Genomic DNA, 15,539 nt, shown 5'->3' with positions numbered 1-15,539 from the left:
TGATCTGTGAAATTGAGGTCTAATTATATGACATGAGAACATTATGTTCAAAATAGTGTGGGAAATTCATAATTTAAGAAATTGCTGTTATGTATAAAAACTAAAGACAGCTTTCCAGTTACCAGGGAAATATATCACAAGTCAACACACTGGCCAACAATATTTTTTGTTAATGATTATGTTGTTCAATAAAAAGGCAAGCTGACAATGATAATGACATAACAACATGTGATTTTAAATTATGTGTATTTTGTGTTTTCTTATGGTTTTTCTCGTGATGTTGGTCTGTATCTATCAATGCTATAATTATGTTTTCTATGCAAATTTTAGGAGAACAAAATGCTCTTAATAGCAATAGTATGTTTTATGTTCTTAAGTAACATTTTGATCATAGTTAAAAGAAAAATGAATCTCCACAAATTTCAAGAACTGTTTTGGGACTAGCTTAGGTTATCACAAGCTGTGCTTGTCATCTGGTGAGATGTTTAGTTGCACAATGTTTAAATAAGCTGATCACCTGCCATGAAAAGTGTATAACAAATGTTGAAAACTATGTTGGAAAAAGGTTTAAGGTACAATCTTCAATGTAAAAACAAAATTATCATAAAAAAGAGGCTGTTTGTGTTTTTATTTCAAACAGTACTTACTTTCCGAATGCACCTTGTATACCAGTTGGGAGATATGGACCTGCTAATTGGAATTTTTCTCCTTGTTCAAATACTTAGTTAAGTTTCCCTTGATAGTTCTTTCATCAAGTAATGATGGTAGTGTATTGTACAAGCCTTATAATTTTCACTAGTTGGCTGCTTGACGTCACCTGGAAGTTTCTCTGAGGCCTTCCAACACATCCTCGGCTTCTTCTTGTAAACTTTCAGCTTTAGCTAACAGCATCAACTGAAAAATTTTTAAATAAGTTGGATCCCAAATTTGATTGAAAGAATAATGAAATTCACAGTTTAGTTTAAATTCACTAAAATGAAAATAATAAAATAGTAAAGTATTTTATTGCAAGTGTATTGAGTAATTAGAAACTGTTATTAAATTGAACATCTGACTTTTTAGATAATTTTAAATGCGGTGATCTAATTATTATAGTATTATTAGTACATGTAAATATATATATGTGTGTGTGTGTGTGTGTGTGTGTGTGTGTGTGTGTGTGTGTTCAAAAATTAGAAATTAGAGCTTTTTATGGATTTTCTTCTAATTGGGTCATATTGATTTATTTACACATTAACACTTCAACTGGGAGAGTCCAATTTTATAGACAGCAATCATTCGGAACTAAATCAATAGTAAGCAATATCGAGTAATCGTTTTATATAGATATATATATAGTAGGATTTGTAAAACAAGTAGCTGATATCCAGTGCCTAAGAAATCAATTTCAGTTGTACTCTATCCTACAAGGAAAAGCTAGAGATAAAAAAACTTTCAAAAAACAAAGTACATCCAATGAATATTTACTGTTTTATAAGATAGGCATAGACAACACTTCATGGACAGTTGCAGACTATGCTTAATTGTTTCCCTAAAGGGACTGTTTGTGGATACATCTGAAAAGTTGGAGCAAAAGAGACAAAAAAATTATTGTTGTAAATTTACTATCATCAAACACTAAGTTTACATAAAAATGTGTTATAAAACCATATTTCTATAAAACTTCTTTTATTCAAGAGTTTGTTCCAAAAGCTTGACGTAATTTTGTCAATGTTTACCATACCTTTTTTGCAATAAAAACAGTAAAAAAATTATTTGTGCAAATTTACAAAAAAAAGTATTTCTGTAAAATATTTTTTTGTTTCCAGCCTAAAATATTTACATATTTATCTGATTTTCAGTTGTTTGCAAAGTGTTGAAACGTGAAAAAACTGCAACTATAGAAAATAAACCTTTAGTTATTATGAATGTAAATATAAATTTTTAATCTATTTACAAAATAAAATTATAAGATTCTTTTATATTTACTTTTTAGTTATTTTTAATATAAAGTTATAATTTAAAGAAAATAGCCTTTAATGTAAAAATACCAAAGTCCTACAGTATATACATCTGCATTGTCATTACTTAAACTTGTATCCTTAATTATGCTAACCTTGGCAGCTGCAATGATCTGGTGAGCTATACGTTGGGGCATGTGATCAACAGCTTGAACAAGCGTCTTCGGGTCAGTCTTGGCCAAGATATTGAGAGTCTTGAATCCTGCATTGTACAATTGTTTAGCCCTTCCCTAGAAAATCAGATGACCAAGATTATACAGCAATTAATTAACCCTTTTTGGGCCAATCATGGAATAGTTTCATTTTAGCTCTATTAGTTATTTTAACTTTGAATGAAATAAACATTTAGAAGAGAGCTGCTTGGAAAATGACCTCCATTTTCATACAGCAAGCAAAGTGGAGTTTAATGTTGACTTCAAGGATGCACACCTCAAGCTGCAGTGATGGAATTAATTAGCTGAATAGAACGTTACAAATAAAATGTTAAACACACAAGAAATAAATTATAAACTTAGAGAAGAACATTAATTAAATTAACTTTATTGTCTATACTACACTTTATTTAAATAATTCTTAGTAAACTATACTTAAAAATATAGTTTTACTTTTATTTAATTGAGATGAAAGTAAATGCTTTACCACAGTTCTACATCTGTAAACAACAACTTACAATCTTGACTGCTGGCAGCTCCATGAGAGGTAGCAGTTCCAGAGTACAGCAGTGAGTTAATCTGGAGGACATCTCAGACAGTAACAGCTTGAAGCACCACATGTCATCCAGCACCTTAGAACAAACAACCACTTACAATCTTGCTTGCTGACAGCTCCTTGGGAGAAGCAGCAATTAGTAAATCTGGACGGCATCTCAGACAATAACAGCTTGAAGCATCATAGAACGTCCAGCATCTGTGAACAAAGAAGCACTTAAGGGGAGAACATTCGCTAAAAAAATGGATTTTTTTTTTATTTTACTGAAAAATTCTTGGATTCTTCCTGAAAATGGCAATATATAACACTTGGTATTTTAAACCACGGAAGATCTTGATAAAAATGAAAATATATTATGGTGTTCAAGTGTTTTAGCGCATTTTCTGTAGAGAAATCGTCCCAGAAACTCATAGTTCTGTATTCATTCTCATACATATTTTATTTTCTGGTGTTATTTTATATACTCTATGCAGTTTTATGAGATACTGTACTGTCACCAGCTGCAGCTGTATTGTAGTCTTGGAAAGTTTTATGTTTATATATTATGTGCAGTAGTTTTGTTTACAAACAGTTTCAAGTGGTTGTGAAGTTTGAGCTTATTAGTTATAATCAGTTTTGTGTTTGAATATGCCTAAATGACTAAGTTATACTAAAAGAAGAAACCTTCAGGGGGAATAAATATACTAAACAAACAACATTAGACCATTAAAAGTAATGAAACTGGCTGAGTCTAGCATTAGCTCAACTCTAGGTTATGGAAATCCTAGGCCTAGTTTTGAAAGTGCATCGAAGAAAAAAACTTTCCTATTTGAATAAGCCTAGTAATAGAAATTGAATACATATATCAATCAAATGTTGTAAATATTATTGTTGATGTAAACACACTAAGTACTCTTGTCATAACCTTATGTAAATGCAAACATTGTGACTCTATTGGCAATTTAAAATTTTCTGAATACTCAAGTAAAAGAAAAGGTATTGTTTCAAGTCTTATTTATGCACAAACTGGTGCTAATAAAGTATCAAAAGACACATCAGAACAGAAAAACAAACTCTACAAACTAAATACTAGGTTTGTTTATGGGCCTATGTTGCATAGGGGTTACGCCTAGCTGGTGTGAAAAATTTATTGCTATATTAAATGTACCTCCTCTAAGCTAGTCTAGAGGCTTAAAAATGAGATGTAGGGTGAAAGTAAAGACAGTGTAAAAGGAAGCTGGAAGATGCAAAGAACCAAGGGAACCAGCCACTTATGGTGCTGGAGCATTCTAAATTTATTTGTAGGTCTTTTTACATATGATCAACTACTATGTTTAATTCAATTGCCGTTTTCCGAAAATTGTGTTTGTTTGAACTTATGTACCTGTAGCTCAGCTTTTGTTTAAGTTAGAAAGATGAAATTTTGTATACTATCCCAAGGAACTGTTTTGCCTATCTGGTAAGTAAAATCATGACTATATCTTACATATTTACTGAAATAAATAATAAAAATCATAAATTAGTGTGGTAAAAAAATTACTTGTTTTATTGATAATGCAAATAAAATTGTTTATTAATGCTCTAAAATGTTTCAATCTACTACAGGCTCATCTACTAACATACCAGAACATACTGTAAAAATTGTATTGTAATATCTTGACTGGTTATAGAACTGCAGGTACACGAAGTTAGTAAAAGTTTCTCATATATTTAAGCATAGGCGACGTTCTCACCCTTAACAATCTTGCTTACTGGCAGCTCCTTGGGAGTAGCAGCAATTAGTCAATCTGGACGGCATCTCAGACAATACCAGCTTGAAGCATCATAGAACGTCCAGGGTCTGTAAACAAAGAAGCACTTACAATGGTTGCTTACTGGCAGCTCTATAAGAATAGAAGAGTAGCAGTTCCCCAGTACAGCAATAAGTCAATCTTAGCGAAGCCTGTTACGCAACACATGGTGTGGCATACTCATATCTGGTGTCAATTTATTCGTGTCTTACTTATTAGTGCTAAAACACTGAGTCAAAATAAATATTTAGAATTTATTTCTGTTGACAGTTGCATGTTAAAATCCATAAAGGTGTACAGGTTAAAATAAACCAAAATAACAACATTGAACTGTATCCCATGTCACTGAAATTATTATAGATTTCAGTAAAACTTATCCTTAAGGGAATTAAACTAAAATGCAAGAATGTCAGAAATACTTGGATATGTCACACGCTAGGCAATATTGCAACAGCAACAATACTCCGCTCCAGTATTGGCCAGACCCCTAACCATTTTTGCTGCTTTCGAGAGTAGCAATAATTGATTATAGTGGGAAAGGAATAAAACTTTGGCACAATATGTGTCCAATATGAGATGTCACGCTATTTGATGCTCTCCTGTAATCGAATTTACAATATCACCCCTGAATATACATGAAGAGATTTATATTTTCATCCCAGTCAATGTGGGGGGGGGGGGGGGTGGGGGGGTTTGTATTCAAAATCAGCCTATTATAATTTCCTCATTGTAGCATTTACAGAAAGTTTCTACATAACCACTAAACATGACACTCCCAAGAGCCCCGAAACCATTTCCATTTCTGAAGTATGTACTTGCACACATTATATTTATAACATGGCTTGTGGAAAAAATAACTGTCCCAAAAAGAATTCCAAAATAATTGGTAATAATTTATCGTGGATAAGTTTGTTAGCCAGATTGTTCCAGTATGGCAGCTGTTCAGGAGGCTTTTGAAAAAATTTCACAACTTGATTTTTATAAACTTAGAGAAAAAATTAAAACGCGTTTTGAAATGCTTATGTTTCCACACTTTTTGTTATAAAAACATTTTTTTATCCCAAAACAGTTTTTTTAGATATGGATTACATATAAATTCTAAAATATATTATATATAATATATCAGTTACCACAAAATCCACATAATTCTTGTGAGTTAGAATGACTATTTCTGTATCAAAATGTTAAGATTTTTTAATAAGCTTTTAACCCTTAGCACGCCGTAGACGGAATAAACCGCGATGTTTTTTGGTCTTATAACGCCAAAGACAAAATAATCCGGTGATCGATAAAAATATATTTTATTACTGTATTTGAAGTTTATAAGCTCAATATATAAGCCACAATACTAAGTAATGTACTGGCTTGACCAAATAATCCAGTTGCAGCTGTCAGCTGGCCACAGTAGGTAAACAATAAATTGTTTTGTTGCTGGCAGCTGTTCTCCCACTCCCGTCTGTACGCCAATGACGATACTATCCGCCATTACCGACTATCAGTGTAGCACGCATTGTGCCTTAGGGAAGTGATCTTGCGTTGTCATTCCTTATACAAACAGTTGTAAAAAGTTATTGTTACCATGTTTTAGGTGTTATAATCAAGTTTTTATTGTTTCTTTTCTGTTGTGTAATTATGGCTGCAAGTCTTGTCTCGATACCCCATGGCTTCATCCCGATTTGTGTTTTGAAGTTTACCATACAACTGCCTAAATCTATTATCAGAACTTATAAACTAATCAAGATCAGCATATTACACTTTATTTGTTTTCTTATCCTTGTATATAGTTTTCATATTTTTCATCACATGTATTTGATTAGTCTGTAACATGAATTTGATTTTGATTGAAATATTCCATTAAAATGAAAAAATGTGATTATTTCAATGCAAGTATTACATTATTGTAATTTTTTTTTGTGTGACTATTAGTCATTGGGAATGAATAAAAAAATAGCTTAAGAAATTTCCATTTTTATTTTTTCACCTTAAATGAGCGTAATCTAAAAAAATACTAAATTTATATCAGCGTTCAAAGGGTTAAATAATGTACAACACAACCAGTTGTTTACTATTTGGGGATTTGAACCTGTATATGTTAAAGATTTTTTGCCATTAAACGTATAAGGATGGGGGAGAGGGGAAGTGTCACAAAAGTATCTATCTAGTAGTAATTATTTATTTATTTATTTATTTATTTTCAATTTTACATGACAGCTACAGGACATGATATAGCACAAACAAAGTACAAAACCTTCAATTATTCCCAAAACAGCTATCTTAACTAAAATTAATGTACTCTTAATATGAACTTTAACATAACAAACTAAACTAAACTAAACTGCTGGCAGTTACACAAATTGATATTAAAATTTCTTTACACAACACAAATAAATGAACTCTATAAAATTTAAAAAAAAATAACAACTTGCTTCATTGTACACATACACTTCTACAATGAACAATAAATTAAATCAAAATAAAAGGTTGCTACATATCTTTAAAATATTTTCCAAATTATCATTAAAAATATCTATGTTTGATTGGTTTAAATTAAGAAACCGTAGAGTCTTGTACAAAGGAAAGTTATAATGAGAAACTGTTCTACATGTAGGTAAAGCAAATAAATTAAATTCTCTAAATATATGATGTGGTACATGCAAACCTATGTGACTTAACAAATACGAACTATCAACTGAATTATTAAGTAACTTACATAAAAAACTTATTGAGGCTAGTTCCCTTCTTATGGACAATTTTTTAATCTCAAACATTTCCCTTAAATTAGAAGTGGGCATGTCGTAAGGACATACATAATTATGTTGTTTGTAAAATAAAAATTTAAGAAATTTGTTTTGTATTATCTCTAAATTGCTACACTCTAACACATTTATTGAATTCCAGATAACAGAACAATACTCTAATTTACTTCTTATCATAGTTTTATACAAAGTCATAATTGTCTTAGTATTATGGAAATATCTTGAATTTCTTTTGACAAAGCCCAGAAGTTTGTATGCAATCGACACCAGCATGTGGACATGATCATTAAAACAGAATGAAGAACTAAAAATTACACCTAAATCTTTAATTTTAGAAACATTTTTTAAAGCTTTATTATTTATGAAGTAAATGTTAAAATCAGGAATCCTCCTCCGTGAGTATGACATGGCAAAACACTTATTTACATTCAATTCCAACTTATTAGTCGAACACCAAACATACAACTGGTCTAAAGAATTTTGTAATAAGTTAACATCAAAATCATCTTTTATAGGCCTGTATAATTTAAGATCATCAGCGAATAATAGACATTTACAGTCAGAGAAGCAACAGGGGAGATCATTAATGAATATTAAAAACAAGAGAGGTCCTAAATTTGAGCCCTGAGGAACACCCGAGGAGCTTGTATAAACACAAGAAGATTTGTTTAACATTGACACAAACTGAGTTCGGTTTTGTAAATATGTAAATTATGAAGTAATTATACTACACAAAATAATACAAAACCTTTTATTATAATAATTATAGATAATTGTTGTGAAGTAAACTTTAGTACTTTCATTATGAAAATAATTAACTAAAATAAACACAGTAATATAAGAAACAATTTGTAAATTGAATAAGTTGCATCACCTCTGCAGTAGTAATTAAAACTCGCCTCATTGTCTTCAGCAAGACCAACCGTTCAATTAAAATATTGTCATCAGCTAAACTAATTCATCATGTATTCTCTTATTTTCAAGCTGAGCAGAATTCCATTACAAAAAATTTTATGGATGGGCTGATTCATGTGTTTTGGTTAATTGGCTTTTTTATCTTTAATAATACTTGTGATTTTTTTTATTGGTGAATTAGTTCAGATTTTTTTAGTATTAGTGTAGATTATTAGGAGTTTGACAAAAGTCAAAACTTAATCAGGAAACTAACAATATTCTTCTGTTAGGATGACTGCTGCAATGTAGTGAACATTAGAAACAGGTTAATTGATATTGATATTACTGATATATCTATCACTTTATTTTGTCAACGTTGAAATTTCAAATATCAATATTAATTTAAACTAGAATTTGCAGTTCACAGACCCAAGTGACTCATACTATCATGTCTCGATAAATGCTCAATTCAAAAATGAGCACATCAGAAAACAAACAAATAATCACAACAAGTAATGACAGCACAAAAGTTAACTGAGCGATTCTGGTTTTCTTTTAAAATTTACAGTTTTAGCACAAGCAAAGATGCAATTCATTGTTAATGATATACTGTAATGTAATCTTTTACATTTATTTAAACTAGGATATTCAAGTATACAAAAAAATTTAAGCTTACTTTTGCTAATCCAGAATTACATGTTGTAACATAAATAGATCTCCTGTTTTAAATAAGTCTTAATCCTTAAGCCAATGAAAAACTTTCAAAATAACCAAATTTAGTTTTGTTATTCCTCCAGAAAAGAATCACAATGTACACTTAATTCATTCACAATATGAGGTTTCTTATTGGCTGATCCACAATCACTATGGATGATAACTGGAAGAGATTCAAAGGGTGGCATTTTTATTGTGTGTTAGTGTTGGGTTCCACCTATTGTCCGTAAAAATGGTAAAATAGAATATAGGGAAACTCATGATTAATTTTGAGTATTTGTATTTTTATCTTAAGGGGAGTGGGAAGGCCCTATACCCGCCATGTTAAATTTTTGTGAACTTTAGGTACACTTTTCTCAGGAACTATAAGAGATATTGAGTTGGAATTTTATATCTGTATACCTCTATGTATTGTAAAGCTACACACTACTAGAATTATTTTAATATCTTTTTTAATTGTTGAAAAAAACATTTTTTTTTTTTTTAATATGCTATTTCTTACTAACTTTTTTTACATAAAATTTTTTTTCTCAGCAACTACAAATTTAAATGTTATAATTCTAGTGCTGTTACTTTGGTATTATGTAGGTGTACATGCATAAAAAATTTCAAACCCTGTATCTTTTATAGTTCCTGAGAAAAATGTACCTATGTACAAAAAAAATCAAATTTCGGTTAACGAGCGTTAAAGAAAAATCTACTCACAGTTCTGCTTAGAAGAGTCCTGCACCATAATCTGGATCATCAGCATCCATTTCCTTGTCTTCTTGCAGCTTCCTCTTAGCTCTCCTGGCCTGTCTAGCTGCTTTTGACATTTCTTCTGTTGCCTTTTCTGCTTTCTTCAATCTTATTCTGTCCATGGTGCGAAGTGCGTCGACCGACTTTTTTAGACATTTTTAGTCCTAATTTATCAAACACCCTCAACTTACTGGAATAACCATCATTGAAGGTTAAAACTGCATCATTTGGCACCAAGCTTCAAAGTATCTAACCTAAACAAATGTGTTTTTTGGAATTTTTTGACCAAACTATGTTATTAAAAACTTTCATTCTGGTTTTGTGTTTGGCCATGAAGGCACTTTTCTAAAAGGTCAGGATTTGACAAGTCAGTAAATATTTTTTTCATGGCAAGTAAGATAGCTTCAGGAATGCTGTGATTATGGCTATAAGACTGCTTCAGTTCTTTTGATTTATTATAGGCACACCAAGAATCAGCTCCTCCTTTGGGCATAGGCCATGTTGGGGAGTTTTGTCGGTCAACAGCTTATGGAAATATATGGCCCATATATTCCTTCTCATGCCTTGTACTCCAGTGTTATCCGACACTGCTCGTCTAATGGCTAATCCATAATATGTCTGCAACTTGTCAATATCTAGATCAGTGAGCCTATTTTTACCTCCAATCTTTTTTACCGTCATCCAACATTTTTGCCTTTATAATCCCTTTTTAGCTGCCGAAGTCTCGTCCCCATTCGTTTTTGTATGTGGCCGATACACTCAAGCTTTTCTAATCTTTACATCTTTACCATACGGCTGTTCAGAAACAACTGTCTGATAGCCCTTACTATCACCGTCTCCTAAATACTTTACGTATCGCACACCGTGATCAACAGAGTCGTAAAACAGCTTTACCGCACCACTAACCTCCATTGTACCACTTGAACCTTGGAAATTTTTTTGTGCATACATGAGCCTTAGGAAACTTGCTTAGTATTTTCAGCCATAGTGCAAGTATGGCAAAACTTAGACATAACATGCATGTCAAGAACTTTGGTAGTATCTACACTAGTAACAGACATAATTCCATTTTTAGATGTGTGGCCGCGCTTCTGCCACGACCCATCCAACGCTACTGCCAAGTCAGAATTACCACCATTTTCTGTGACTGCTTCTTCTCGTGCTAGGGCCATACTATCTTTAGCACATGCTTCTACAGCTGTATTTATGGTTTGTGCGTATACAGAATACTTTTGAGGTGGAGATGGTAGATCAAGAAGTGAACAAAGAATATTGCCTGCGCTAAGACCCCGGCCAATAGTTCTCATACCATAAATAAATCGTAGGTTTATGTCATATTTATTGTTTTCACAGAGGTCTGAGTTCCTGAAACGAACTCCAGTGGAACATTTTGAACATTCAATGTCAACATTTACAGACAGTCCATGTCGTTCTTCCTGTTCCTGTGACACAGCCAATTCGACACAGTCATAGCCACCGCAATGTTTACATCGCACAAACCCTTTTATAACCTCACTTAGTTTGTCTACATTAAAAATACAGTTACCATTACCTTTGGGCTCAAAACCTGTCATAAACAGAGAAGTTCAGTTTTTTTGAAGAAGAACTTGGTCTTTGTGAAGTACTGAGGCCTTCAGGAGTAGTGATAGAGCTAGGCCTAGGCTCCGAGGCAACACTCGGTGTATGTGATTCCACTAATTCAACTGATTGAAATTTTGTGTACCTATTCCCTTTGAAAGTACTTTTCTTATTATAAGATACATTTAAACGAGGCATTGTTATAAAACACAACACAACACAATGACTTGAACTCACAAGGAAATAAAACTCACAACGAAACAAACTCAGAAAACACTAATTTTGTTTTATGTTGACTAGAACAGTTGTAATATAAACAAACAATTCAGAAAAAACAACAGATGTTAGCAGTAGACAGTACTGGCTGGTACTACCAAGATAACAAAATCAAAACACACCAAATGTTTTGTGTAAGTAGTTACTATACAAAGTGAAGGCCTACTCTGGCGCTACCATATAAAGCAAAAAACTTAAAACATACTATGTTGTTATATTTAAAAAAGTATATTTAGAGTTATCGTATTTAATTTCTAAAAGCAGATACTTAAAGAAGAAGTTTTCATTCTACAAAACTGCATTAAAAATAGAAAATCTAAAAAAAATTTTTTTTTACCCTTCCCACTCCCCTTAATGAAATCGTTGAAAATAAAGTTCGAATATAGCTACACAATATGTAGCAAGAGTTAATCAAATTCATAATATTATATTCATGTTTTACTGTATATATGTTAACACATCCAGAAAACAAAAGTCATACCTATTTTAAACGAAATGTTGCAGTAATTCTGTTACCTGATATGAGTGAGGCTTTACTTAAACATATCAATAGGAAATATTTTAGTTTTAACAAGTACAAAATGATTGAATTTGAATTGCCTGGCTTAAATTCTGAATGCCATGCCATCAATGTCTGTTATTTTCCATGAATTTATTCCTCCAGGTAGCTACAAACAAAAATGTTAGCTATATTTGAAACAAAACGAAAGAACTGAAATTTGGAATTGAAAATATTTAAATTGATTGGATGTTTTTCATCTATAACTTGTGCAATGGATAGAAATTTGGAACTTACAGAATTATCTTAAAATCTTGGTTGTTAAGAATTTTCCAAGAACTACAAAGGAAAGGCAAGACATTCTGCTGGTGAAAGAAATGTATTCTCATTGCCAATATAAATGTTTGTAACACTAGATGATTGAGATGTATAAGCAATGCTGCAATGATTAGGTTTATAAAATAGAGTAAGACTGTTAATTATGTAAGACCAACACTTGTTGATTTAACTAATGTATTGCCAGAATTCTAACAGTGTATTCAAACTGTCATTATGGTGGTAGTAAATTAGAGATATCAGTAAAACTGGAGTATTTTCAGTGTTATTAAGAGAATGAGAATTAGGGACATAATTCACTAGAATGAGTCGATATTTCCATAAACTTGTCTTCTAAGAAAATCCTTGACTTGATTTACTATATTTGTTTATATTTTTTGTAAAAGATTCATTACATAATAAATGGCATAATTTTGCTGAATAAAACCAATTTTACTCTTAGTTTATACAATATTCATTATTTATGATCTCTCAGTAATAATGAATCTGTCTAAATATCTATAATAATTTTCCAAGCAGTTTATTCTGTATATATTATTATGTTTGGTGTCTACATCACAAAAATTCCTATTTTAAATCTGCCAACAACTCAAGCACTCTCAATGCGTCCTGTTTTTACATTGGTGGCATTATAAATTTAAATAGGCAGGAGGAAAATAATAAAATATGAGAGGAAAGGTGCTGGAACCCACAACACTGGGGCAACATTCACCCAAAACATGGGATAGTGAATGAGCTACCTGAATTGCACATAAAATACAACCCAACAAACTCAATTGGCCCAACAATTCACCCTAAACCTCCTGAGATAGGTGGATGAACTACGTGGAAGGATGCTGGTGCCTGCAACACTGACTGGTCCAAAAATTCGCCCAAGACATGGATGAGAGAGAGCTACCTGGTCCTATGCAGTCCCTGCAGCTCTGTTCACCTTTTTCTACCTACTAAAATATTCAAATGTGTTGGAAAACCTTAGTTGTGATATCCCTTAGCAACATTTTAAAATAAAATAGAATCTCGCCAAGTACACCACGCTCTGAGATGACTAGATTACATGCTGTAAGAATTCACAATGAAAAAACTAAGCTACTAGTCTTTAATTAACTAGTTATCTTATATTTGATCACTTGAACTCATTCATGCAAGGTAGTAACAGTATAACACATCAGACTCATGGCTTCCTTCATTGGTATCAAACAATTTCTTCTGTGTTACAAACAGCATTGGATTAAGCGCAGCAACTGTGTTACAGCATCTTGATAATTTTTCTTGCGATCATGAATTCAGTTAACTATTCTGTAGCAGTGTTCTATTCTGCATGTATAAGTGGCTGCATGCTGTTGTGGCCTAGCACAACATCCAAAGCCTTTCTCTTGTACATATCCTTGATAAGAGGCAATTCATTTGACCACATATGAACTAAGTATAATCTCCAGCCAAAATATTATTTGTTAATTTTTGCACTTACCCTGAATATAAATGTCAAAATTAAATACATACTAGTTATGGCATGTCCCCTAAGACGGGACTCTAATCAAAAGCTAGTACATTATAATGTCATTTATATTAATTTTAACTAATTGGGACGAGATAAATGAAGATCCGGAAGAAAAAAAAGAAAAAAGAAAAAAACAGGAATATATTAAAGATAACGAATCTGTTTGTTATAGATATAACAGTAAAGAGGGTCAATTTATTATTGTATTTAAGATATTTGATATAGATAAAACAAATACAATAATAAACATAAAGAATTGTTGCTTTTTGTTTTTTTTAAACTTGGCTAGTCTCTTGTTTAACTTCAGTACACTGCTTCCAGATACTTGATATTCGGTAACGTAAGCATTTCAATGCTATAATTTTAATCTTCTGTATCAGACTCGTTTTCATAGTCCTCTGTTACCATTGAAGAATAAGCTCTTGACGCAATTCCTATGTTGCGGTCATTGCACTAATGCTATTGTCGTTTTGAAGCCAAAAACATTACACTGGCAATTCAACAAAAATATTTTATTATTGAAAAAATTGGGCTCCCATCGACTGCAAAACCAAACTCGATAAATGAGATCTGGATAAACGAGGTCATACTGTATAAAATGTATAGGTTCAGTAATGCCACAATGTTTGACCTAATTTATTTAAGATATTTATAATTCTTTTCATTCAAATACTCATAATTAAACTCACAATAAATGTATAGTAATATTTTTATTGTGGAATTATTTATTTCTATGTATAACTGTCAGACATCAGAGAAACATTGTCAATCTAGTAGCCGATTTCACATTCCAAGCTGTCAAATACATCCTTACTCAAGCTGCCATTACTGAAATCAGCTAACCTGAGCCTGTTGAAAGTTGTCAATATTTTACAAAATAAAACAACTAGAGTAAAAAAAGAGTATAAATGTGTTCCTTATTATGTCTTAAGTTTTCTCATAATTAATTAAGTGGAATAATTCAAGAATTGGTGTCAAGAAGAGAAATAACCACAATGTCAGACGTTATTTAGATATCAAATCTAATTGAGGTGTTAATATTACAATATTGAGTATAGCGATACAATTCTCAGTGGTCAAAAGATGGTTAAAGGTAGTTTTAATTTCTTTATTGCAAAGATAAGTCATGAGATATTTTTTGGTAATATTTAACATATAAATAATTCAATAAGATTTATACATAGTTTTATATTACCCGTTAATAGTGCTTCAGGCAGAAGCTGAGACTGGGCCTAAGTATTATAAGTGATATAGTGATCAAGGATGACATGACAGGAACTAGAATAATAAATAATCTTAATAACTTCAATTAAAACAATTCAATTTAAATTCAAATGTCAAGGCTAAACACATACTAAAATAACATGCTATAAATAACTAAATAAGAAATATATAAAACCATTAACATCAAATAACATTCCCTATAGGTAGGAAATTTCGAACATTTTCAACTTCAAAATGATGTGTTTTATTTCCAAGCACTTAACCAGGTTAAGAAGTCTGTCAACAATCTAGGAGTTAGCGCTCATGTATCTGTATGGAAAGATGAAGGAATAAAAAGTGAGTTGTAACTTAGGATATCATTCTAGATAAACATTTATAATCAATAAGCATATCATTATCTTGTACATGAATTTTTGTTTGTTTTTTTTTCAACGTATTAAGGACTAGAGTAGTAATAACAGGCTGTCATTTTCCAGTATTGACAGTGTCATGTTATGTACTACGTAATGCACTATTATTTTTTCAAGTGCTATATGGTGACATCACATC

At 31.5% G+C, this 15,539-nt stretch overlaps 2 protein-coding genes across 3 annotated transcripts in view; one reads left to right on the top strand and one right to left on the bottom strand.

The window, feature by feature from the left end:
- LOC124361016 overlaps window positions 1-15,539 on the top strand; it is a 126,269-nt gene that overhangs the window by 71,106 nt on the left and 39,624 nt on the right. The window lies entirely within an intron of this gene.
- Window positions 289-2,791, bottom strand: LOC124361046 (helicase POLQ-like). Its single transcript, XM_046815085.1, has 3 exons — window positions 2,671-2,791; window positions 2,096-2,230; window positions 289-894 (listed from the first exon to the last, which is right to left on the bottom strand). The coding sequence occupies exons 1-3, from the start codon at window positions 2,770-2,772 to the stop codon at window positions 814-816; spliced, it is 318 nt and encodes a 105-aa protein (XP_046671041.1). The 5' UTR covers window positions 2,773-2,791; the 3' UTR covers window positions 289-813.

The sequence above is a fragment of the Homalodisca vitripennis genome, chromosome 1 (genome assembly GCF_021130785.1).
Source record: "Homalodisca vitripennis isolate AUS2020 chromosome 1, UT_GWSS_2.1, whole genome shotgun sequence".
Taxonomy (NCBI): domain Eukaryota; kingdom Metazoa; phylum Arthropoda; class Insecta; order Hemiptera; family Cicadellidae; genus Homalodisca; species Homalodisca vitripennis.
This window is presented reverse-complemented; position numbering and strand designations above follow the sequence as displayed.

What these genes read in the sequence shown, in the direction of transcription:
- LOC124361046 (XM_046815085.1), bottom strand. Translation starts at nt 2,772, where the DNA reads ATGTGGTGCTTCAAGCTGTTACTGTCTGAGATGTCCTCCAGATTAACT. An exon ending in AGCTGCCAGCAGTCAAGATT is followed by an intron (nt 2,231 to 2,670) that starts GTAAGTTGTTGT and finishes CTGATTTTCTAG; the next exon opens with GGAAGGGCTAAACAATTGTA. An exon ending in AGATCATTGCAGCTGCCAAG is followed by an intron (nt 895 to 2,095) that starts GTTAGCATAATT and finishes AAAATTTTTCAG; the next exon opens with TTGATGCTGTTAGCTAAAGC.